Source organism: Lepus europaeus, chromosome 13, assembly GCF_033115175.1.
Source record: "Lepus europaeus isolate LE1 chromosome 13, mLepTim1.pri, whole genome shotgun sequence".
NCBI lineage: Eukaryota > Metazoa > Chordata > Mammalia > Lagomorpha > Leporidae > Lepus > Lepus europaeus.
This window is the reverse complement of record NC_084839.1, coordinates 88517741-88542382: the sequence shown is the minus strand read 5'-3', so window position 1 is coordinate 88542382 and position 24642 is coordinate 88517741. Positions and strand designations below refer to the sequence as shown.

Here is a 24642-nt window from a genome sequence, read left to right as displayed (position 1 = left end):
CCCAGTATATGAGTAACCAAAATGTTAGTTAAAAGCTTAACTGGCCCAGCTCTCTGCTGTGGCCTGGGAGTGCAGTGGAGGATGGCCCAACTCCTTGGGCCCTGCACCTGCATGGGATACCAGGAGAAGCACCTGGCTCCTGGCTTTGAATCAACGGGGCGCGTTGGCTGCAGCGCGCCAGCCGCAGCGGCCACTTAGGGGGTAAACCAATGGCAAAGGAAGACTGTTCTCTCTGTCTCTCGCTCTCTCACTGTCCACTCTGCCTGTCAGAAACAAAAAACAAAACAAAAAAAAGCCCAGCTGGCTTCAGTGTTCCTGATCTCACACACAAGTCTAAAATGACCCTTATGGAGATTAGTCAGAAAGCAGTGGCTGCATTTTTGTATTCTCTAAACCCCATTATTCTTACATTTGTGATTACTAACAAACAATAGACCTAATTTTTCTTCTGTACACTAGTCTGAATTATATAGTTGGAATTTTGACTTAGATTCCTTGCTCTTTATTTAATTTTAAAGATTTACTTACTTATTTGAAAAACCGAGTTATAGAGGGAGAAATGGAGAGAGACTGTCCATCCTCTGGTTCACTCCCCAAATGGCTGCAATGGCCAGGGCTGGGACAGACCGAATCCAAGAGCTTCTTCCAGGTCTCCTGCGTGGGTGCAGTGGCCTAGGCACTTTGGACATCTTCTGTGCTTTTCCAGGCTTATTAGCGGAGAGCTGGGTTGGAAGTGGAACATCTAGGACTCAGATGGCATACCTGCATTGGAGGTGGCCACTTAGCCCTCTATGCTACAACATCAACTCTTAGAGTCCTTGCTCTTTTAAATGCTTTTCATAAAATGCAAAATTTTATGCTTATAATAAGCAGCTGTACTTCTTGAGGACTTGTTAACTCTTCATTTCAAGCATTTTTGTTCAGTTATTTAAGATGAAACAATACTGAATTTTAAAAATACTTACATGATGATTATTTAGTATTTTAGAGTAACACTTCCACCCCAAAAAGATTTGTTTTTACCTTTTGTGTAATGCTTTGTACCCTAAAGAGTGCTTTCATTCAGTTTTGTTATTTAATTCTCATTGGAATCCTGGGAAGAGAAATAGGGCATGTATCCTTCTTTATGGTTGTGAAGTGTGGCTGAACTGACAGTCACCCTTCTGATCACATAGTTTGCCTTTCCAGCATGGCCAGCCATCATCCTGAAACTGGGAGCCTTACTGGGAGTAACCCTATTAACATAAACTCAAGTGTTTAGTCAAGGGGCCTAGTGTGGGTAACAAGGACACTCCTACCTTTTGGGAAATTGCAAGTGTTGAGTCTTCCATGAACCAGGGACAAAAGCCAAATTCCCACCATTAGCACAGACACTTAGCCAACCTGTGTCTGCTGAAACCAGAAGTAGTGGTAGTAGCTCAGTGATCAGTGGAACAGGTTGCATTTGGATCAAGGGATTGCCCTTTGTTGAGAATTAAAATATTTTCTTTTAATAATATATTTCAAAATTAGGTTGATACTCTTTTTTTTTTTTTTTGGACAGGCAGAGTTAAAGGTCTTCCTTGCGTTGGTTCACCCCCCAAATGGCCGCTACTAAAAACAAATCCCTTTGAGTAACTGCAATTAAAAATATGGTTGGGGATGGCTTTTGGCCTAGCAGTTAAGATGCCTGCATCCCATACTGGAATGCCTGGGTTTGGTTTCCACCTCTGGTTCCAGATCCCAGCTTCCCACTGATGCAGACCCTCGGAGGCAACAGTGACGGCTCAAGTAACTGGATTCCTGCTACCCACATAGGAAACCTAGAATGAGTTCGGCTGCAGCTCAGCCCCAGCCTTTTAGGCCATTTCTGGGGTGGACCAGCAGATGGGAGCTCTGGTTAGTTGTCTCTCAAATAAGTAAATTCAGAACAACAAAAAAAATGCAAACACACTCTTTTCTGGACCTGCAATAAGGTCCATCTTTCGCAAGTCCATACATTAAATGTAACTGCAAGTAAACATGAAGGGGAAAATGTTTCGGAAGCTGCCATTGCTTCTGTACTCTTCTCTTGCTTCCTAACAAGAATTCTCTGTATTTTTAAAACAAATGCCATTTAAAAGGTGATATTCTAAAGAGATGCTGTATTCTTTAAGATACCCATATTAATATGCACTGTAATAATTTAGCACATTATATTTTAACTAATAGACTCTGAGAATCATGCCGTTAATCCCAAGAAAATGTAATCTTCAAGTGACAATCAGAAGATTTTCTATTGGGAATAAAAAACTTGTAAGAATATTAACTTCCAACATCATGAACTTGAACACTGTTAGAAACTCAAGTGCTATAATACAAAGTTTCTAAAACAAAGTCACTACTCTAAGGACAGATTATTAATACTTCCACCCCAATCTTCTAGCCCATCTATAAAAATCTCACTACATTAGTTTTTTTTCACTTAATAGTAGTAAACAATTATCTATGTCTAAAAACACAAAGTCAAAAAGATGGACCCAAAATCAAATTTTTTCACAGCCAAGTTACTAAACTCTTAAAATACCATTTTTGGTATATAGCTTAAACTCTACCTACCAAATTTATGTCAACAAAATATGACTCAAATGAGTATCAACCGGCCGGTGCCGCGGCTCACTAGGCTAATCCTCCGCTTGTGGCGCCAGCACTCTGGGTTCTAGTCCTGGTTGGGGCGCCGGTTCTGTCCTGGTTGCTCCTCTTCCAGTCCAGCTCTCTGCTGTGGCCTGTGAGTGCAGTGGAGGATGGCCCAGGTCCTTGGGCCTTGCACCTGCATGGGAGACCAGGAGGAAGCACCTGGCTCCTGGCTTCGGATCCGCACAGTGTGATGGCCGTAGCGGCTATTTGAGGGGTGAACCAATGGGAGGAAGACCTTTCTGTCTGTCTGTCTCTCACTGTCTATAACTCTACCTGTCAAAAAAAAAAAAAAAAAAAGAAAAAGAAAAAAATTAGCCAGATTATACATTTTGAAAAGTGCAAGACTAGAATTTGTCGGGCCCAGCTCTGTCTACATACAAGTACTAAGAGATGATTGATAATGACTTGCTTAGAAAGTCAGCGGCAGACTTGGTGCTGTCTTACATCTCTAATTCTTGTGACTGCAGACTAGTTGGAGCTTGTCTTGATGAAGCCTCTTTGTCGGGTCTTCCTTAGTCCTTGTGTTACATGTGTGGTTGCTGCTCATACCCAGACATGTGCTAGATTACCTAGTGAAGAAGCATGTTTTGTTGAATTATTTTAAGCTAGCTCAATTCAATAAGAGTGTTCGTTCTTTCTTTCTTTCTTTCTTTTTCTTTTTCTTTTTCTTTTTCTTTTTCTTTTTCTCTTTCTTTTCTTTTCTTTTCTTTTTTGATTAAGGATTTGTTTTATTTACTGGGAAGGCAGAATTACAGAGACAAGGAGAGATAAAGATCTTTCATCTGCTGGTTCACTCCCCAAATGGCCACAATGGCCAGGGCTGGGCCAGATAGAAGCTAGGAGATTCATCTGGATCACCCACATGCAGAGGCCTGAGCACTTGTACCATCTTTTGCTGCTTTCCCAGGAACGTTATCAGGGAGCTGGGTTGGAAGTGGAGTAGCTGGAATTCCAATTGGTACTCCTATGGGATGCCAGCTCTGCAGATGGTGGCTTTACCCCGCTGTGCCACAGTGCTGGCCCTGGTGTGCTCTTAACATCTTCAACAATTTAATTATTTATTTTTTAAAGATTTATTTATTTATTTGAAAGACAGAGGCGAGGCTGACAGAGACCCCCCTCCATCCACAGGTTCTCTCCCCAGGTGGCCGAAATGGCTGGCGCTATGCCAGTCCAAAGTCAGGAGCCTCCTCCAAGTCTCCTACGTGGGTGGGTGCAGGGGTCCAAGGACTTGGGCCATCTTCTGCTTTCCCAGGCCACAGCTGAGAGCTGGATTGGAAGCAGAGCAGTCAGGACGTGAACCGGCGCCCTCATGGGATGCAGGCGCTGCTTTACCTACTATGCCACAGTGCTGGCCCCTCAACAATTTATATAGATACCCTTGTTGTTTTCTCTATTGAAAATTTGGAAGCATAATTTTGTAAAAGATAACTATGATTTTGTACCCCGCAAACTGGCAGTGTAACTGCTGGTTGGCTTCTCTACCCTAGAAGGCAATGGCATGCAAAATAAGTAGGACTTGGCCTCCTTACTCTATAGATGTGTTGTAAAGATAAATGGTACATAGAAAAAAAGTCCTTTGTTAAAAGAACTAAGGAATTGTAGGATATTACTAGTGGTGTGTTTACTTAATTATTTGAGAAACAGAGGGAGAGAAGACACAGAGAGCTCCACTCCCCAAATACTTGCAACAGCCAGGACAATGCCTGGCTGAAACCAGGATTCGAGAAATCTGGGTCTCCCACATGGGTGGCAGGGATCACTTGAGCCATTGGCCCTGCCTCCTGGCGTCTACATTAGCAGAAAGCTGGAATCAGAAGCCAGAGCTCAGACTGAGACCCTTGTACTCTGATACAGGATGCTGGCATTTAACCTCTATGCAAATGCTTGTCCCAGAGGTGTGTTTTAAATAATGGACGTTAAAGTGTCAAAAATTGGAAAAACAATGAAAGAAAATAGTCAACAGGTGAATTTTTTTTAAAAAAAATTATTTATTTGAAAAGCAGAATTACACAAAGAAAAGGAGAGTCAGAGAGAGAGAGATCGATCTTCATCTGCTGGTTCATTCACTAAATGGCTGCAAAGGTCACAGCTGCATCAGGCCGAAGCCAGTAAACTAGAGCTTCTTCTGGGTCTCCCACGTGGGTACAGGGGCCCAACTGGTTGGGTCATCTTCCACTGCTTTCCTTGGTGCATTAGCAGGGAACTGAGTCAGAAGTGGAGCAACTAGGGCTTGAACCAGTGCCCTTATGGGATGTCGGCAATGCAGGCAGTGGCTTAACCCAGTACACCACGGTGTAGGCAAGGGGTGAATTTTTTAGACGGTAATTTCACCCTCCTTTCTGTTTTCTGAATTCTACTCTGCAGTAATAAACATTTATTGCTTTTATAAATAGAGCAGGAAAAAATTTTTGAGAAGACATGCACCTAATAAGACTTAATACTTAGCATGACAGAACAGTTTATAAATGTCAATTGGATTGGGGGCATAATTGAGAATGGCCCAAGAAAAGATGGAGAAGTTCAAGAAAAGTCTTAGATATCAAAGCCTGTAATTTTTCCTTTGGATAATGGTGTATACGACTTGTGTTTGATGGATTAAATACTTTTGAGTTCTGGTATTGATCAAGATGGTATCTAATTTAGTACAGGAATTGTTTCATTGCAGTGGAAAAAATTGGTAACAGGAAAATGTTTCTGTGTGCTGAAGAAGAGAAAACGTGTAAAAAGGGCTTAGTTAGGGTAGGAATAAAGTGTAACCTAAATTTCTTGGACTTTTACGGTTTTTTTAAAAAAATAACTTCAGTACATCAAATATAATGCTTAGTCGGCGCCGCGGCTCAATAGGCTAATCCTCCGCCTTGCGGCGCCGGCACACTGGGTTCTAATCCTGGTCGGGGCGCCGGATTCTGTCCCGGTTGCCCCTCTTCCAGGCCAGCTCTCTGCTGTGGCCCAGGAGTGCAGTGGAGGATGGCCCAAGTGCTTGGGCCCTGCACCCCATGGGAGACCAGGAGAAGCACCTGGCTCCTGCCTTCAGACCAGCGCGGTGCGCCGGCCGCGGCAGCCATTGGAGGGTGAAACAACAGGATAGGAAGACCTTTCTCTCTGTCTGTCTCTCACTGTCCACTCTGCCTGTCAAAAAAATATATATATATAATGCTTATACCCATCACTTGTTAAAATGTAAACTGTACGGCTCAATAGGCTAATCCTCCGCCTGTGCCGCCGGCACCCCGAGTTCTAGTCCTGGTCGGGGCGCTGGATTCTGTCCCAGTTGCCCCTCTTCCAGGCCAGCTCTCTGCTGTGGCCAGGGAGTTAAGAGGAGGATGGCCCAAGTGCTTGGGCCCTGCACCCCATGGGAGACCAGGAGAAGCACCTTGCTCCTGCCATCGGATCAACGTGGTGCACTGGCCGCGGCGGCCATTGGAGGGTGAACCAACGGCAAAGGAAGACCTTTCTCTCTGTCTGTCTCTCTCTCACTGTCCACTCTGCCTGTCAAAAAAAAAAAGAAAAAAAAAGTTAAAACGTAAACTGTAAGCAAGTGTATGCTGAAGACTACAACCACTGACTGTGCTTCTGTGAAAGTTGTTGTAAAGGCACTTTTACCTGGTTGTCTTAATTTTTTTTTTTGTTTGTTTCTACTTTTTTAGAAGATTATGTATGTGAAGGGCTGAGTGACAGGGAGAGACGGAGATCTTTCCATCTGCTGGTTTATTCCCCCAAATGGCCAAGCCAAAGCCAGGAGCCTAGAGTTCCATCTTGGTCACTCATGTGGGTGTCAGGGGCCCAAGCACTTGAGCCATCTTTGACTACTTTCCTAGGTGAATTAGCGGAGAGCTGGAGTGCAGTTGGAGCAGCTCATACTCCAGTGGTGAGATACAGGCTGTCCACCTTGAAGTGGCAGCTTAACCTGCTGTTCCACAATGGCTGTCCTTGTTTTGTTTCAAGTAGCTTGTTCAGAGTCTCTTTAAAGTAAAAACTTGACTATAGTATGTAGAAAATAGCTGTATTTTACTGGATTATGAATTATTTTCTTTTAAGATAGATTTATTTATTTGAAAGAGTTACACAGAGAGAGGAGAGGCAAAGAGAGAGAGAGAGAGAGAGAGAGAGAGGTCTTCCATGAACTGGTTCAATCCCCAGTTGGCCGCAGTGGCCAGAGCTGTGCCGATCCAGAGCCAGAAGCTTCCTCTGGGTCTCTTACACGGGTGCAGGGGCCCAAGAACTTCTACTGCTTTCCCAGGCCCCAGCAGAGAGCTGGATTGGAAATGGAACAGCTGGGACTCTAACTGGCACCCATATGGGATGCCAGTGTGGCAGTCAGCAGCTTTACCCACTATGCCACAGCGCCTGCCCCTGAATTATGAATTATGTTGTGCCCTTAAAACCTTAGCAATCTGAGAATGATAGCCTTAGTTAAAGATGTTGTACGTCCTTGAGTCAAAAATGTCTCTTCCAAGAGAAAAAAAAAATCTCAGGTACCACTGTACACAGTTCTTGGAGAGGTAGACTCTTCCCAGCTTTGCATTCCAGCTGAACATCCCCATTAACTCTTTTCTATAGTTTTCCAGTCTCTGATCCTAGCTGCCTGTGGAGTGTTTACAGCTTCAGGGTTCATTTTTTTCTTTTCTTTTTTAAACCTGTCTCACTCTTTTAAAATTTTTTTAAAAATTTCAATAGAATACATATAACATAGGGGCCAGCACTGTGGTGTAGTAGGATCAGCATCTGCCTGTGGCACCAGCATCCCATATAGGTGCCGGTTTGAATCTAGGCTGCTCCACTTCTAATCCAGATCCCTGTTGATGGCCTGGGAAAGCAGTAGAAGATGACCCAAGTCCTTGGGCCCCTGCACTCACTTGGGAGACCTAGAAGAAACTCCTGGCTCTTGGCTTTGGGTAGGCCCAGCTACGGCCATTGGGGCCGTTTGGGGAGTGAACCTGTGGATGGAAGACTTATCTCTCTCCCACTCTCTGTAACTGCCTCTCAAGTAAGTAAATAAATCTTCCAAAAAAATGCGTATAACATAAACATTGACTGTTAACCATTTTTATATATACAATTCACATCATCCATTTTTTTAAAAAAATATTTTTTTATTTGAAAAAGTTGTGGGGGCTGTAGGGGAGAAAATCTTCCACTCACTGGTTCACTCCCCAGATGCCTGCAATGGCTGGGTCTGTGCTAGGCTAAGGTCAGGAGCCACCAGCTTCATCTGGGTCTTGTGGGTGGCAGTGTCCAAGTGATTAGGCCATCTTCCGCTGCTTTTCCCAGGCCTTTGGCAGGGAGCTGGATTGAAAGTCGAGCAGCCTGAGACTGGCAGTGTGTAGGCTAAGCCTCTGCCTGCAGCGCTCTCATCCCATATGGGTGCTGGTTCATATCCTGGCTGTTCCACTTCCAGTCCAGCTCTGCTTCTGGCCTGGGAAAGCAGTGGAACATGGCCCAAGTGCTTGGGCTCCTGCACCTGTGTGGGAGGCCTGAAGAAACTCCTGGCTTCAGATCTGCTCAGCGCCAGCTATTGTGGCTGTTTGGGGAGTGAACAAGTAGATGAAAGACCTTTCTCTCTGTCTCTCCCTCTCTTTAATTCTGCCTCTCAAATGAATAAATAAAATCTTTTTATTAAAAATAAATAAGTGGAGCAATCTGGACATGAACCAGCACTCATATATGGGGTGCCAACATTGCCAGTTCGAGTCTTTACTTGCTGTACCACAGCACCGACTCACCCACTTTTTATTTTAGTTTTTGAAATCCAATAATTGGCTCCTCTGTAAGTTGGCAGGTTACCCTAAATTGTACATTGTAGTTTTTTAAACTTTTAAAACTTTCCAGCCGGTGCCATGGTTCACTTGGCTAATCCTCCGCCTGCGGCGCCAGCACCCCGGGTTCTAGTCCTGGTTGGGGTGCTGGATTCTTTCCCGTTGCTCCTCTTCCAGTCCAGCTCTCTGCTGTGGCCCGGGAGTGCAGTGGAGGATGGCCCAAGTGCTTGGGCCGTGCACCTGCATGGAGACCAGGAGGAAGCACCTGACTCCTGGCTTCGGATCAGCGCAGCGCGCCGGCTGTAGCGGCCATTTGAGGGGTGAACCAATGGCAAAAGGAAGACCTTTGTCTCTGTCTCTCTATCTCACTAACTCTGTCAAACAAAACAAAACAAAACTTTCCTCAGTGTCATCAAGCACGTGGAATTAGATTGGCATCCCAGACTCCAAGAGTTTTCTCTGAAAACAAGAAGGTAGGTTTTTACAAGTCTAGCTTGGTGATTAAATGGCTTGTCAATATAGAGCCAACTCTTAGTAGATTTAGTCAAGAGGACACGAAGTCCCAGAGACTGCTTTGGACAGAGGATGAGAATAAGGAGTGTGTTGTTTCTGAGACGGTTTACCTGTCAGTCGTTTCCTGACTCATTGCCCTCCTTCATTCTCAGGAAGGTCCTGTGTGAAGAGGCAGATCACGTAGCATAGGGAACATTTCCACATTCCCCTGGATGAGGCTAGAGAGGCATTGGGAGAGCCTTGTTTGGAGGGAAGGGGGCCCTTACTAGTCAGCAGAACCGTAAACCTTCACTTCGTAATGCATCACAGTTTGCAAGTGTAGATATTTCTGTTAGCTACTTCTGATTCCTCTAAATGACTTAAAATTAATTCCATCTGTTGTGGGTACTTGTTAGGTCAGAAGTGTATGTTATTTGCTAATCTTGTCTAGGTACCACTTTTTGGGGAGGGGATTTCTTTCACAATGCTGTCTGTTAAAACAATTAGCACATAATTTGATTGCATTTTTTTGGAAAGAAGCTTTCAACTAAGAGAAAAGATTGATAAGATTAAACTAAATATGTAAGGTACTATTTAATTATTGATACATTGGGATACACTGCTTGGGACATAATACTGTGTTGCTGCCATACAAGTTGGTTACATACAAGTTGATTGTCTTCCACAGGTATTTATTCTTGTGATACGTAAGATTAATGGCAGTTTTATATGTATCAGTATTTCTCATATTTTTATTATATAATATTTTGAGTATTACAAGGAGATGCATGGGGGTCCAAGTGAAGTGTGAACAATGTGTATCGACAAAAGTGTTGACAAACCTGTGTATTGTTTCCATGCTGTCACTGAGTCTCCCTTTTATTTGCTTTAGAGTTGTTAGAGGGCCTAGCTGAATGCCAGATACAGGCTTTTGCCCAGCATTAGAGGGAGCGGCATGGAGTTCCTTGGGTGCTCGAGGATTCCCTGCTGTCATGCACACGCTCGTCCTGCCCCAAATCCTTGCACTTCAGTTTGTATGTAAGGCTGGTGTTGCCTTGCCTGGTGCTAAGTTCTTTTTAGGCTGTAACTCTAGGACTCTTGTCTTCTAGCTTCTTGAACATAGTAAGCATAGTTATTTTAAAATCTGTTAAATTTGGTATCTACAGTCTCTGTATGCCTGTTTATTTTGTTTTCTTGGTTCTTACTCATGTAATCTTAACTTCTGTGTGCCTGGTTATTTTTATTTGAGTGCCAGACATTATACAAAGGGACTTCAAAAGTGAATGGAAAAATTGAATTAAGAGATACATTTATTTTGGTGCAAAAAGATCTTGAAATCCATGCATATCTTTTTCATAGTGCATGTTTTCCATAAACTTTTGGAAGACCCACTCATGTTTGCAGAAATTATTTGTAGGAATATGTAAAGTTTAGGATGTTGTCATCATCTGACATATAGAATTCACATTTGCTTCTGCCACCATGTGCCTTAGGGCACTGGAAGTTCAGGGTCACCTTAAACTGCTTTCAGAGATTGAGACGATGCAGGATTTGGTTTCTCTGTAGTTTGGTCTACTTCCAGTTTACCCTTGCTCCTAGGGTGTTTTTTTTTTTTTTTTTTTTTTTTTTTTTGGACAGGCAGAGTGGACAGTGAGAGAGGGACAGAGAGAAAGGTCTTCCTTTTGCCGTTGGTTCACCCTCCAGTGGCCGCTGCGGCTGGCGCGCTGTGGCCGGCGCACCACGCTGATCCAGAGCCAGGAGCCAGGTGCTTCTCCTAGGGTTCTAATCCTAGTGGAGATCTGTAGTTTTGGGAGACTTTTGGAGTCTGGTTTGTTTGTTTGTTTTTTTTTTTTTTTTTTTTTAGCACAGCGTGTTTGTCCATGACATTGCCCAGGCTCTCAGCCACTCTTCTAGAATTGCTAAATAGCCTCAGAAGGAAAAGCAGTCTCATTTTGGAGAGCAGTTGGTGAAGGTGTCAGATCTCTTCTGTAGAGTTTTGTCGTCTTGATTCTTGACCAGTAGTCTTTCATTATTTGCTAACCCTTCCATGCCTTGGGACATTTTTCAAAACAATGTTTTTGTCTTTCTTTCCTCTTCCTCAGCAGGAGGGTTGGTCTATTTCATTATTTGTTGTGGAGTTTTCTTCTACTTCTTCTTTTTTTTTTTTTTTTTAGATTTATTTATTTTATTTGAGAGGGGCAGAGGGCAGGGAGAGGGAGAGGGAGAGGTCTTTTTGCCGGTTCACTCACCAGATGGCCGCAAGGCCGGAGCTGAGCCGATTGGAAGCCAGGAGCAAGCCAGGAGCTTCTTCCAGATCTCCCACGCGAGCTCAGGGTCCCAAGGACTTGGGCCATCCTCTATTGCTTTCCCAGGCCACAGCAGAGAGTGGGATTGGAAATGGAAGAGCCAGGACTCGAACCAGCGCCCATATGGGATGCTGGCACTGCAGGTAGCAGCTTTACCCACTACACTGCAGTGCTGGTCCTGAGGGTTTTTGTTTTTTTTTTTTTTTTTTTTTTTTTTTTGACAGAGTGGGCAGTGAGACAGAGAGAGACAGAGAGAAAGGTCTTCCTTTGCCGTTGGTTCACCCTCCAATGGCCGGCACACCGCGCTGATCTGCAGGCAGGAGCCAGGTGCTTCTCCTGGTCTCCCTTGCGGGTGCAGGGCCCAAGCACTTAGGCCATCCTCCACTGCCTTCCCAGGCCATAGCAGAGAGCTGGCCTGGAAGAGGGCAACCGGGACAGAATCCGGTGCCCCGACCAGGACTAGAACCCGGTGTGCCGGCGCCACCACCAGGCGGAGGATTAGCCTGTTGAGCCACGGCACCGGTCTTTTTTTTTTTTTTCCTTTTTCTTTTTTTTTAGATTTATTTATTTGAAATTCAGAGTTACACAGAGAGAGGAGAGGCAGAGAGAGATAGAGAGGTCTTCCATCCGTTGGTTCACTCCCCAGTTGGCCGCAATAACTGGAGCTGCACCGATCTGAAGCCAGGAGCAAGGAGCCTCCTCCGGGTCTCCCACGCAGGTACAGGGGCCCAAGGACTCGGGCCATCCTCCACTGCCCTCCCAGGCCACAGCAGAGAGCTGGATCGGAAGTGGAGCAGCCAGGTCCTGAACCGGCGCCCATATGGGATGCTGGCACTGCAGGCGGTGGTTTTACTTGCTACACCATAGCGCTGGCCCCAATGAGGGGTTTTCTTAAAGGTAGAATTTAGAATGTATAAAATAAAATAGGGTTTTGTCACACACACACACACAAACACTCACACACACCCCGCAGCCTTTTGTCTTATTAACCTTTGGGTCAGTACAGTTCTACTGTTCATGGGTCAAATTAGATGGGAATGATGGAATTACAACTTTCCTTGTTCATTCTTTCCTTTTACTTTCCAAAGCTTCTAACATTGTCTGGGATACTCTCCTTACTGTGTTTTGAGGAAAGAACCTTTAGTATCTTTTGGTTTTTATCATGACTTCTTTTCATGCTTATCTATCCTAATGTAACCATCAAGAAAATTTTAATGTTAGCCTTTTGCTGTTAAACACCCCATGGATCTTAAATAAATGGGCTCTTAGGTAAATGGGCAAATGAAGTAAACTTTTTAAAATTTATTTTACTTTCCTGTAGCAGATTAATAGTTGTATCTAATTATTTTGAGTCTGTATCCTTAGTGTGTAATGACTGGTACTCCCAAACTCTTAATTGTAAGAGGTGTATAGCTTCAGAATTTATATAAAGGCAGAAGCTGTATGTTAACACATTTCTTAAACTAGATAAGGGATGAAGTCTTCAGAGACTAGACAAAATGAGCCTCTGGAAAAGAAAAATATTTAACAGAAAACACAGCAGTTCTCTCCTCAGGGTTAACAGTTTACCTCCTGTTTTCAGAGCACTTTCACATGCCCCTGACACATTAATATTATTTTGTCTCTCTAATGGAACTTAAGTCTTTGAGAGTATTTCCGCAAATCTTTTTGGCATTTTCTAGGTATAAAAAAATTTACAATTATTAATATAGTAAAAATGTATTAGTAAATTAATGTAGTAAAAATTAATATAGTGAAAATGTTAAAATTAATATAGTGAAAATTCCTAATTAAGTTGGCAAAAGAGAAACTAAATCCCATAGTAAACTAAAAATAATTGAAAGTATCTATCAGTATATATGGACAAAGGGTCGTGTTTTAAGGTAGCATTAAGTAAAATATTGTTATAAATTGTATTAAAACTTTTTGACTTTGAATATATAGAAGGCTTCATATGGCAAAGCTTTAAAATGGTTACCAGAATTAAAAATGTCTGAGTGGAAGTCTTCCAGTACTTTTGTGAAGGATAATGGAATCGTGTCCCAAGGTGTAACCATTTAAGAATTTAATTGCAGGGAGTTTCATGTTGTGCTTGTTTTGACTTAGGAATCCTTTTATATTGCTGTAGCCACTGAGTCAGCTGCTGCTTAAGATGAGCCATCGTAGGGTCATCTTGGAGGTTTTATAGTAGAGAAAGCCAGATTTACTGTTTTAATAGTTATTGATCCTTTTTCTGCGTCATGTCGTCTATGACAAATACATTTTTGTATTTGTTTTATTTATTTGAAGGGCAGAGAGACAGATCTTTTATCTGATGGTTCACTTCCGAATGCTCGCAACAACTGGGGCTGGGCCAAGCTAAAGCCTGGAGCCTGGATCTCAGTCTGGATCTCCTTTGTGGGTGGCAGGGACCCAAGTAGTTACTTGAGCTGTCGCTTGCCTCCTCCCAGAATGTACATTAATAGGAAATTGGATTTGAAGTGAAGCCAGGATTTGAACCTAGGGACTTCTCTATGAAATGTAGGTGTTCCAAGTGGTGACTTAACTACTATACCAAACACTTGGACCAGTATATTGTTTGGGTTGACTTTTTAAAGGGTGTTTTGTTTTGTTTTTTGTTTTTTTCAGAACAGTTGAATTATGCTATGAGTAATACTGTTTAAGTGTCTGGGAAAGACAGACTTTAGGATCAATAATGTGGGGCAGTTAATGAATTAATAGTGACAAGTTATTAACAGAATTAATAGTAACAAGTTATGTAGGCATGACCATGTTAGTTGAATTTGATTATGTTTTATATAGATGGGTGTTAGGATTGGTATTCAGAATACATAAAAATTTTTCCTGTTTGAAATTTATAATTTAAACATTGTGCTTATGTAGGAGAATGTTTTAGGAACAAATTTTACTTGTAAAGAATGGGAATGGTACTTTCTGGAAAAAAGTTTACTGTACTTTTGGCTTTCATTAATTGACCATTTGGATTTATTTTAATTTCTTCCTCTTTCTTGATATTAAAATATGTCAGGAATAACTCATGTTATAAAATTGACATATTTTTTTCTCCCCTAATACAGAAGCTCCACCATGAGGCGAGGTGGATGGAGGAAGCGAGCTGAAAATGATGGCTGGGAAAAATGGGTGTGTTTTAAAAGAATAAAAATAATTATTTTGAATTGTCTAGGTATTTCGCTCTCTTTTTTTTTTTCTTAGTTTATATAATGGTTTAAAGCATTTTCTAAATTGTAAATCGCTTTAGATACCACCTCACAATTTCACAGTGTTTCGCATGCCTTAATGGTGTTCATAAACTTTAACCCCTAAATCTAAATCTCAGGGATTTTGTCCTAAGGAAATAACTATACAAGTATACAGAACTTTAGTGAGAATGCTTTTATTGCAATGTTATTAACAAAGCTGAAAAATAGAAAAACACATACATATCCAATAATAGGGAACTATTCAAATAAAGGACTGTCAAATAAGTTATTTATTGGGGTACACTGTGCAATTGTTATTTAGCCATATATGTCTGAATATTTAAAGTTTTATTTATTTGAAAGGCAAAATGACAGAAATGGGAGAGAAAGAGAGCTTCCATCTGCTGATGGACTCCCCAAATGGCTGCAGTGGCCTGGGATAAGACTCCATCTTGGTCTCCCACATGGGTGGCAGGGGCCCACATATTGGGGCCAGTCTCTGCTGCTTTCCTAGGTACATTAACAGGGAGCTGAATTGGAAGTATAGCAGCGGGGACTCAAAACAGCACTGTGATACTGGGTGCCAGCACCGTAGCAGCAGTCTAACCTGTGCCACAATGCTGATCTGCAGCTGTGTAGTCCTTGAGGTAGAACGATAGTCTTAATTAAAGCAGTGTGTTATAAAAGTACGATCCTATTTTTGTAAAACCTCTATGCTCTGAGACACAGAAATAACGTTTGAAAATACCCCAAAATGTTAATGAATGGAGTCATTCCAGTTTTAATTTACTTCCTACACTTTCTGAAAATTATGAAAAAGCAATATTTTTATAAAGACTAAAAACAATTACTTTCTATTTTGGAAAAGTATGGGCCACTTGTAGCCACCTACAGCTTTAATTTAAAGACCTTATGATTCAGATCAATCAGGCTTAATTATTTCAAGATTAGAAAAGGTGTAGTTGAATTCACTTACCTAAAGGTGTTTAGCAAAAATGATAATTTTTAAATATTCCTTGTGAGGCTGGTATTATCTGATGAAAGTTATACTATCATAATAGATAGGTTGATGAAATCCAGAATTTATCCTGAGTCATTCATTGTTTTCTTGTTGCTTTATTTTACCTGAATTCATCTTAAGCTCCCTATGTATAAGAGATAGTGGAATCCAGTTTAGAATGTGCTCTTAGATCACTTGTCAAATATCTGATTTGTTTAAACATTGGTATGTAATTATTTATGAAATATTTTTTTATGTAAGAACAATGTTTTGTGGAATTTATTGATTTTTCCCCCCCTCTTTAAAATTAACTTACTCTAAAAATATAGTAAAATTGTGAAAAACTGCAGTCAGAAAAGTTTTTCTTGCTTGTATGTGTTGTTACTGTGCCTTGTGGTTTGTGTGTAGGAGGTCATTGGGGTATTAGCACAGCATAAGGAGCTTTTATGTATTATTACTTCAAATATATTCATTTAAAAAAATTAGGTGGAAGAAAGTAGGTGGAATTTTTGTGATTGGTTTACCTTTTCTTTAATTCTAGGGTGGGTATATGGCTGCCAAGGTCCAGAAGTTGGAGGAACAGTTTCGATCAGATGCTGCTATGCAGAAGGATGGGACTTCATCTTCGATTTTTAGTGGAGTTGCCATCTATGTTAATGGATTTACAGGTTGAGTACTTTCTACTTTTAGGTATCTTACTTTGGCATGCATTTTTATTAAGGTTGAGTGATTTATTTTAAGCTTGCTTTTAATTATGTGTATAAAATAATTTTAAAGTTGCAGATAATACCGTCTGCTTCGGTTATTCCTCCTCCACTTTTTCTTTCCATCTACCTTTCCCTGCTATTATCTTTTTATCAAAGAACATGTTAAAAAGTCAAATGAGGAGTGGGCATTTAGCCTGTTAAGATCAGCATCCCACTTGGAGTGCCTGAGTTCAGTTTCTGGCTCTGGCTCCTGCTTCCACCGTCCTTCTAATGCAGACACAGATGATGATGGTAATGACTTAAGTAGTTGGTTTTTTAACACCTTTTTGGGAAACCTGGATTTAGTTCCTGCTCTGGCCATTGCACGCATGTGGAGAGTGAACCAGCAGAGATGGGAGCTTGCTTTTTCTGTTCTTCTGCCTCTGAAATAAATAAATAATTATTTCAAAAATGTTAAATGAAGTTTAAAGTGAAAAACACTAATCCTCTTTTAAATCTCTGATTGGAAACTTCATAGCATATGAGTGTAGCTTATAAGATGAGCTTCACTATATGGCGTCTGATAAGGGCATTTCATTAGTGAATCTCCAGCTGTAATTATCTGTAGATCCTGTGTGTGTGAGAGAGAGATCCCAGAGAAGAATCTTTCGATCTCTTGTGTGGAGAAAGGTATAAGCCGTACTGCCTGCTTTTTGAATGTCAGCTTGGAAGGAAAGGGCCAGATTGCTTACAGTGTAGGAAGTAGAGTTTCACTTAAACTCCCAGTTCTTTTTTTCTTGCTAAACTTGTTACCACTGAATCCAGTGTCTGGAAGGGGTAGAGTAGTCTTTTCTTTCTGGATGGGGGAAGAAATCTAGAAATTCTAATTTGCCTTTTACACAGAGTTTCTATCATAAACTTTAAGACTTGTCTGTATTATATCCATTTGGAGTTGCCTGATGCCTCTCTGTTTCATGAGTTTCTGTTTTCCTGACATGCATTCTTTTTATCTTTTTCTGATCTACAGTCATTTTTCACTGACTTTTTTAAGACTTATTGAGAGAGAGAGATGGATCTTCCATCTGCTGGTTCACCCCCCGAGTGGCTGCAGTGCCAGAGCTGTGCCAGGCCAAAGCCTGGAGATAGGAGCTTCATCTCCATGTCCCATGTAGCTTTCAGGAGCCAAGCACTTGGGCTGTCTTTCCTTGCTTTTCCCAGGAAATTAGTAGGGAGCTGGATTTTAAGTGGAGTAGCCAGGACACGAACTGGTGCCCATATGGGATGCCAGCATCGCAGACCACAGCTTTATCTGCTATGCCACAATGCCAGCATCATGCACTGACTGTTGGTTATCAAGTTTACTCTTAAAAGTTTTTCATAATTCTCCTGGAATTTCTTTTCTTATAACCATTTTAATGTATTTTTAAATGAATGGCTAAATATTTGTCAGTATTCTCTTTTCACCTCTTCTCAGCTAGCTGTTCCCTGTTTATCCTTAAGATTCCCTTCATTGATTGTCACCGTACTAGTTTAGGAGGCTGCTCTTGCTACTCTGGAACTGAGTCTCCATGTACAGCTGTGCATCTCAGTTTTCATTAGACCTTACAGGATTAAAATGCTAGCTACATTTTTCATTTCATCACTGTTGTATCCTGTTACCTCTACAGTGATTGGGCAGAACCATTCAGTAAATATTTGCTGCAGTAAAGCTAAGAATTAATTGCTACATGTGACTGGTGTTGTGAGAATTGAGCGAGTCGGTTGTAATTAAGACTTTTATTAGGACACCTGACAATGAATTTAATCTTAAGAATGTTCTCAAAGTGAATGCCGATGCAGCTTTGGGAAGTTCACATGTAGAAAACTTGGGGCTAGTTCAGGCTTCATGGACTTTTCTCACATAAAAGATTAAAAATGTTGATAAAAGCAAGCTTCTTATATTAGCCACCATGGAAGTTCCCCATTTACAAAGGTATCCATATTCGTATAAGAAGAAGGAAAGGAGGTTCTTTATGTAGGGGAGAAAAAATGAATATGACAGTAATTACTTGTGTGATTGAGAATATGTAATTCTCATTTTACTGTTATCACTAATTTTTTTTATCACTAATTTTTTCAAGTTTTTTCTTTTAAGATGGATGCATTTGAAAGGCAAGAGTGACAGAGATCTTTCATCTACTGGTTCACTTCCTACATGCCAACAACATGCAGGGCTGGCAAGACTGAAAACAGGAGCCAAGAACTCCATTCAGGTCTGCCTTGTAGGTGGCAGAGACCCAAGTACTTGGCCTCATCTGCTGCCTCCCAAGTGCATTAGCAAGAAGCTGTATTGAAAACAAATAGACATTCCTAGATGGGAGTGGCAGCTTCACCTGCTGTCCCAGGACACTGTCACCCCTGCCTTTTTTTCTTTTTTTGAGAGGCAGAGAAGCAGAGTATTCCTCTGATGGAAACATGATGGCCTCCCTATATTCATACAATAGGTGAGGCTGGCCTGGAGCTGGAAACCAGAAATACAATTCAGATTTCCCATGTTGGGATCAGGAATCCAGTTACTTAATTTTACAGTGATACACAAATTGGGATAATACAAATTTTTACTTTCAGAAACATTTTCAGTTTTACTGAATACTTTGCAACTCTATACATAAAACAGAATTAACTTCCGTATATTTAATTGGCAAGTAGAAAATGATGCTTTAGATGCAGTAGGATAAGTAGGGGATGCTGTTTTTGTTGTCAAGTCTTAATCATGCTCCCTATGGACTTTAATATTCTAAGTTTTCTTGATTACCTGAAAGTTAACATCTGAGACTCCTTCATAGCCCCCATCTCTCCCAACCCAATTAGCACTGAACTTGAGCCTAGAGAAAAGATTCCCCCATCCCCGGAGTACTCTGCCTCTGTCAACCTAGATTGTCTTTCCTACCTCTAAAAAGTGTATTGTCTTCAATAAGGTTAAGTTCTTATCCATCCATCACATTTTTTGAGATAAATTGTGGATTCACATGAAGTTGTAAGAAATAATTCAGAGATAACGTGAGTCCTTTGCTCAGTTTCACCCCACTGATAACATCCGACAGATGAAAGCATCACAGTAGAACTGACCCTGATGCAGTGAAGCTACAAAACCTTTCTGGCAAGGATCCTTCCTGTTGACCTTTTAGACTCACACCTGCTTTTCTGTGCTCATAGCCTCTTCTTAACCCCTGGCAATCTCTAAAGTAGTCTCCGTTTCTTTAATTTTGTCATTCAAGAACGTTGTATAGTGGGTGGACATTAGCCTAGCCATTAGGAGGTGTACCATATAGGTCCCTTGAGTTCCATTCCCGCTTTGGCTCCTGACTTCCAGCTTGATAGTAACGTAGATCATGGGGATGCAGCAACAATGGCTCAAGTGATTGGCCCTCAGACCTGTGTAGACTAGTGGGATGGGGTTCTCAACTCCCAGCTTCTGCCTGGTCTCCCTCCAGCCCTCCTCGCTGCCCAAGTTCTGGACATTTGTAGAAATGAATCAATGGATGGGAGTTCTCCTTGCCTTCCAAACAAAGTTAAAAGATCTTTAAATGTTGTATAAATAGAAAATATAATATATAACCTTTTGAGATTGGGCTTTAACAACTTTTTTTTTTTTTTTTTTAATTAAAAAGCCTTTTTACTTAACTGACAGATTGGCCTTCTTCCCACTCAGTTTTCTTCAATGGAGATACATGAAAGTTGCACATATCACTAATTTTTTCCTTTCTCTTGCTGAGTTGTATTGTGTACCTGAATGTACTATAGCTTAACCATTTACCTGTTAAGGGACATTTGGATTATTTCCTGGTTTTGGTTTATGAATATTTGTGTATAAGTTTTTATGTGAACATGAGTGCAATTGATGGGTTATGTGGTAGTTACACCCTTAGTTTTTTTTAAGGAACTGCCAAGCTGTTTCCCAAAATGGCTGTACTGTACTGTTTTACAACCACTAGCATGTTTGCATCCGTACTAGCATTTAATGTTTTCTGTTTATCCATTTTAATAGGTATGTAATGATATCTCATTGTGTCTTTCATATGTGTTCCAGTTGCTCTACATCCTCAGCAGTATTTGCTAAGCTCAAGTTTTTTTCGTTTTTTAGTTTAGATAGTATAATAGATGTGTTACTGTTGTTTTCATCTTCATTTACATCTTGGCTAATAATGTTGAACATTTATTCAGGTATTTTTTTTCTGTCATTTCATTTTCAGCTAATTGTTTGTTGCTGAGGGGTTTTTTTTCTTGTCCATTTATAATTGAATTACTTGGGTTGTTGTTTTTACTGTTAAATTTTAAAATTTATTTATATTTATTTATATTCTACTCCTTTGACATTTATAGGATTTGCAAATATTTTCTCCCAGCCTGTAGCTTGTCATTCATCCTTTTGACAGTTTTTTGCAGAGCAAAATTTTTAATTTTGACAATATCTGATTTATCTTTTTTTCTATGGATTATGCTTTTAAGTCTAAAAACTCAGTGCTAGTACGTCCAGCGCTGCGGCTCAATAGGCTAATCCTCTACCTTGCGCCGGCACACCAGGTTCTGTCCCGGTTGCCCCTCTTCCAGGCCAGCTCTCTGCTGTGGCCAGGGAGTGCAGTGGAGGATGGCCCAAGTGCTTGGGCCCTGCACCCCATGGGAGACCAGGGTAAGCACCTGGCTCCTGCCTGCAGATCAGTGCGGTGCGCCGGCCACGGCGGCCATTGGAGGGTGAACCAATGGCAAAGGAAGACCTCTCTCTCTGTCTCTCTCTCACTGTCCACTCTGCCTGTCACCAAAAAAAAAAAAAAAAAAAAAACCTCGTGCTAGTGCTAAATCCCAAAGATTTTCCCCTAATTTTTTTTTATTCAGAAAAATTTGTAGTTTTATGTGTTACATTAAAGTTCATGACCTGTTTGGAGACTTTTTTGTTGCTTTGCTCCCCGCCAGCCTATGAATGTCTAGTTGCTCTTGCACCATTTGCTTAAAAGGCTATCCTTCTTCCCTCGAATTTATTTTGCATTTTATCAAAAATGAGTTCGATGTATTTGGTTGTATGTGCTTCTGAGTTCTCTGTTCTGTTCCATTGCATGTGTCTGTCTCTGTTGTCTGTAGCAGTCCTTTATGTTGAGTAGAGTGCTTCTGCCCAGTGAATTCTTCTGTTTCAAGATCATTTTAGCTGTTCTAAGACCTATACCTTTCCATATAAATTTTAGAATAAATTCTAAAATCCTGAGGTTCTATTCTGTGTAATTTGTGTCTGCAAAATACCTTGCTGGGATTTTGAAAATAATTACATTAAACCTGTAGGCCACTTTGGAGAGAATTAACATTTTTACTATTGTGTTAGTCTGTGGCCCTTCCATCCCATTTTATTCTGTTGTGCTTAACTGAACAGATATCTTTCCGAAGCTGCTTATGTATTAGGAAGTAGGGATATGTTTAAAAAGAGGTGATAGTTGATGGAGAATGTGGATTTTATAACAAATAGGTGATCTCTGGGAATTAAACATAAATAGAGGAAAATGAGTGGCAATACAGAAGAGAGAAGCAGTTGTCTTTGATGGTATGAAAAAAGATGATATGAATCCTGAATAAAGGAGTTGATTTTGCTAAGTCTTAATTAGATGTTTTCTGTATGTTAAAGGGTGAAGATGCTCTAATCCTAGTCCTAATCTATTTTTCACCCTTAAATTCTCCAATTTTGGTCAGAGAACTTACTCTGTTATTCTAGATTTGTCTTGGTACTTTCTCAGTCTTATGTTTGTTCTTTTGCTTCTGATTAAAACAAACAAAAACTCCCTTCCTCCCTGATTCTGTGTATTGGAATCATGTTTATCCACTTTAAGCTCCAATGTAAAGGGCTGGCATTGCAGCACAGCAGCTAATGCTGTCACCTGTGATGTCAGCACCCTGTATGAATGCTGGTTTGTGTCCCAGCTGCTGTACCTCTGATCCAGCTTCTTATTAATGTCCCTGGGAAAGCAGCAGAAGATGGTCCAAGGGTTTGGGAGACCCGGATGGAGCTCCTGGCTTTTGTCAGTCCCAGCACTGGCTGTTGTGGCCATTGGGGGAATGAACCGGTGGTTGGAAGATATTTCTCTGTCTCTCTGTTTTACTTTGAAGTCAATAAATCTTAAAAAAAAAAAAGACCCAGTGCAAGTTAGATTTCTTCTGTAAGCCGATCCATCATATTTAAATTTCATAGTATTATTAATGCAAACATTTATTTTCATACGTGAGTTTTATCTCACAGTTTTGGAGTCAGCAAGCCCATTTATGCAATAACCCCTTGCCAGACATGAAGATAATAATGCTTTAAATGCCTTAAACTTATTGTTCTTCTGCTTTCTTATTCAGATCTTGGTTAAATATTGCCACTTTCTGGAGTGACCAGTCCAGCTACTCTTATCTAAAATAGATGTGTTTTGTCCTCTACTTGTTATCTAACCTTTTATCCAACGTCGTTGGTCTTCATTGCATTTATTTCTGCCTGATCTAGTTGTATTTATCTGACATAGTACATTGTGTCTCCTGGGGAAATATAGATACCACAGAGCACAAAGTTGAGTCTTGGTCATTGCTGTACCCCCAAGATCCTAGAACTGTGGGTGACAAATTGTAGATGCTCAATAAATAGTAGTTAAGTAAATGAATGAATAGCAGACTTTTGTATTTGCATATCAGAATGTTAATATGTTTTCGTTTGTATGTTAATTCTTCAATCTATGATTTTTAATAGACCACATTCTAGGTGTACTGAATTATAATCTCTGGGAGACAGGCCCTGGGTCTGTTTACTTTTGTGAAAGCTCCCAGCTGAGCCAGAGCTACAGATTCAATGGACAGTAACTGCACCCTTCTATTGGGTGGGATCAGGATAGTTCTTCTGCAAAGAGGTGTTTGAATTATTTTCTGCTTTTTTTCAGTATGTGGTTAAAAGACCAAATCTAGGGGCCAGTGTTGTGACTCAGTGGTGTAATCCACTGCTGTGGATGTCTTCATCCTATATCAGAGTGCCTGCATCCCATAACAGTGTCTGGCTACTCAGCATCTGATCTACCTTCCTGCTGATGCACAACCTGGGAGCAGCAGATGATGGAATGGAGTTCTTGACTCCTGGCTTTGGCCTGGCCCAGCCCTAGCTGTTGAGGACATTTGTGGAGTGGAGTAAATCAGCAGATGGAAGATCCCTTTCTCTCTCTCTCTCTCACTATTTCACCTTCTCTCTGTTACCTGCCCTTCAAAGAAGTAAATCTTAAAAAATAAAAAATGAAGAAGAAGAAGACCTTGTCTAATGATTTTTGACACCCTGAGGTTTGTGGAAAGGCAGGTAGGTGGGCAAACACCTTGCTGCAGTTAGTAAAATGAAGCAAGGGAATGTACAAATGTAGCAGACTTCCACTTCAAGTGATAGGGATTTGTTTGAAAGTTTGCAACCTTACACTGATGTTTTTGAACATGTGAATGTGGTAATTTAGGAGAGGAGTCCATTTATTTTTTCGGAATCATGTCTTCCAGAAATTATTTTCTGTAGGCATATATTATCTCTTTCCACTTTCTGGACAACTCTGATCTTAAAAGTCAGAGGTGTGGGAATCAAATCCCTCACACAAGAGAGATGCCACTGTATTCATTTGTGCTACCTCCCATAATTTTAAAAGCACCCAAAGGGGTATCACACTAGTAGGTACTCAGAAATTTGTTCTATAAACTTTTGAAGCGTTCCTTCATTTTTTGTCTGTTGATTGTGGTGACTGGTTTGGTAAATGTTAGAAAGCTGTGGTAAGAGAAGTCAAGAGAATGAGCCTGGCTGCTGGAGACAGTCACAGGTGTCAGAATGTAGGGGTGTTCCCTGTATCTGTGGTTCCAGAGAAGTCTCTCTGGTTTTCTCTGTTTGATCCCCAGTAACTGTCCTAAGTTATCTTTTCCAATTTATAGGATTGTGAAACTAATGAAAGAATGAAGGTTCTGCTACACTGAGACCAAAGGAGATACAGGAGCCTTTGGCTTCTTCCTACTATTTATGTAGTATAGCACAACTGACATTTAATCAAGTTCTTTGGTTTTACAGACATAAAATGGTGCACATAATGAATATTTTCTCAAAGATCTAGGTAAGAAAGCCTTTGCACAAAATTAAAAATTTTTGTTTATAGGCTTTGTTTTAACCAAATGAACAAATCTCTTTATAAGCTGTGCCTTCAAACATGAAAACGGTCTTCGTATGGTTGCTCTAGTATTGTGAGGTAGTGTTTACTGTAGTGGAATTCCACTTGTAAAGCTTTAAATCTAAATGTGGTCTGATTTGTGGTCCTTTGTATGGTATGTGCTTTTTAAAAAGGGTTGTTTTTGAGAAATGTCTCTCTTCTGCTGGTTCACTCCCCAAATTCCCAAAATGTCCAGGGTTGACCCAGGCGGAAGCCAGGAGCTGAGAACCAAATCCAGGCCTCCCACATCAGTGGCAGGAACCTAATGACTTGGGCCATCACCATCTGTCTCCCGGTGTCTCCATCTGCAGGAAGGTGGAATCCAGAGTGGGAC

General features: G+C 40.9%; 1 protein-coding gene across 5 annotated transcripts in view; it reads left to right on the top strand.

Moving 5' to 3' along the window:
- The window catches only part of REV1 (REV1 DNA directed polymerase), an 89613-nt gene that overhangs the window by 6121 nt on the left and 58850 nt on the right, over positions 1–24642 (top strand). For 3 of the 5 annotated variants that reach the window (XM_062209952.1, XM_062209950.1, XM_062209949.1), the window contains exons 2-3: positions 14290–14353; positions 15954–16080. In XM_062209952.1, coding sequence (XP_062065936.1) covers positions 14300–14353; positions 15954–16080 — 181 coding nt within the window. In that variant the 5' untranslated portion in view covers positions 14290–14299. Of the gene's footprint in view, positions 1–14289; positions 14397–15953; positions 16081–24172; positions 24216–24642 lie in introns of those variants that run through there. The other 2 variants (XM_062209951.1, XM_062209954.1) reach the window with 2 other exon arrangements.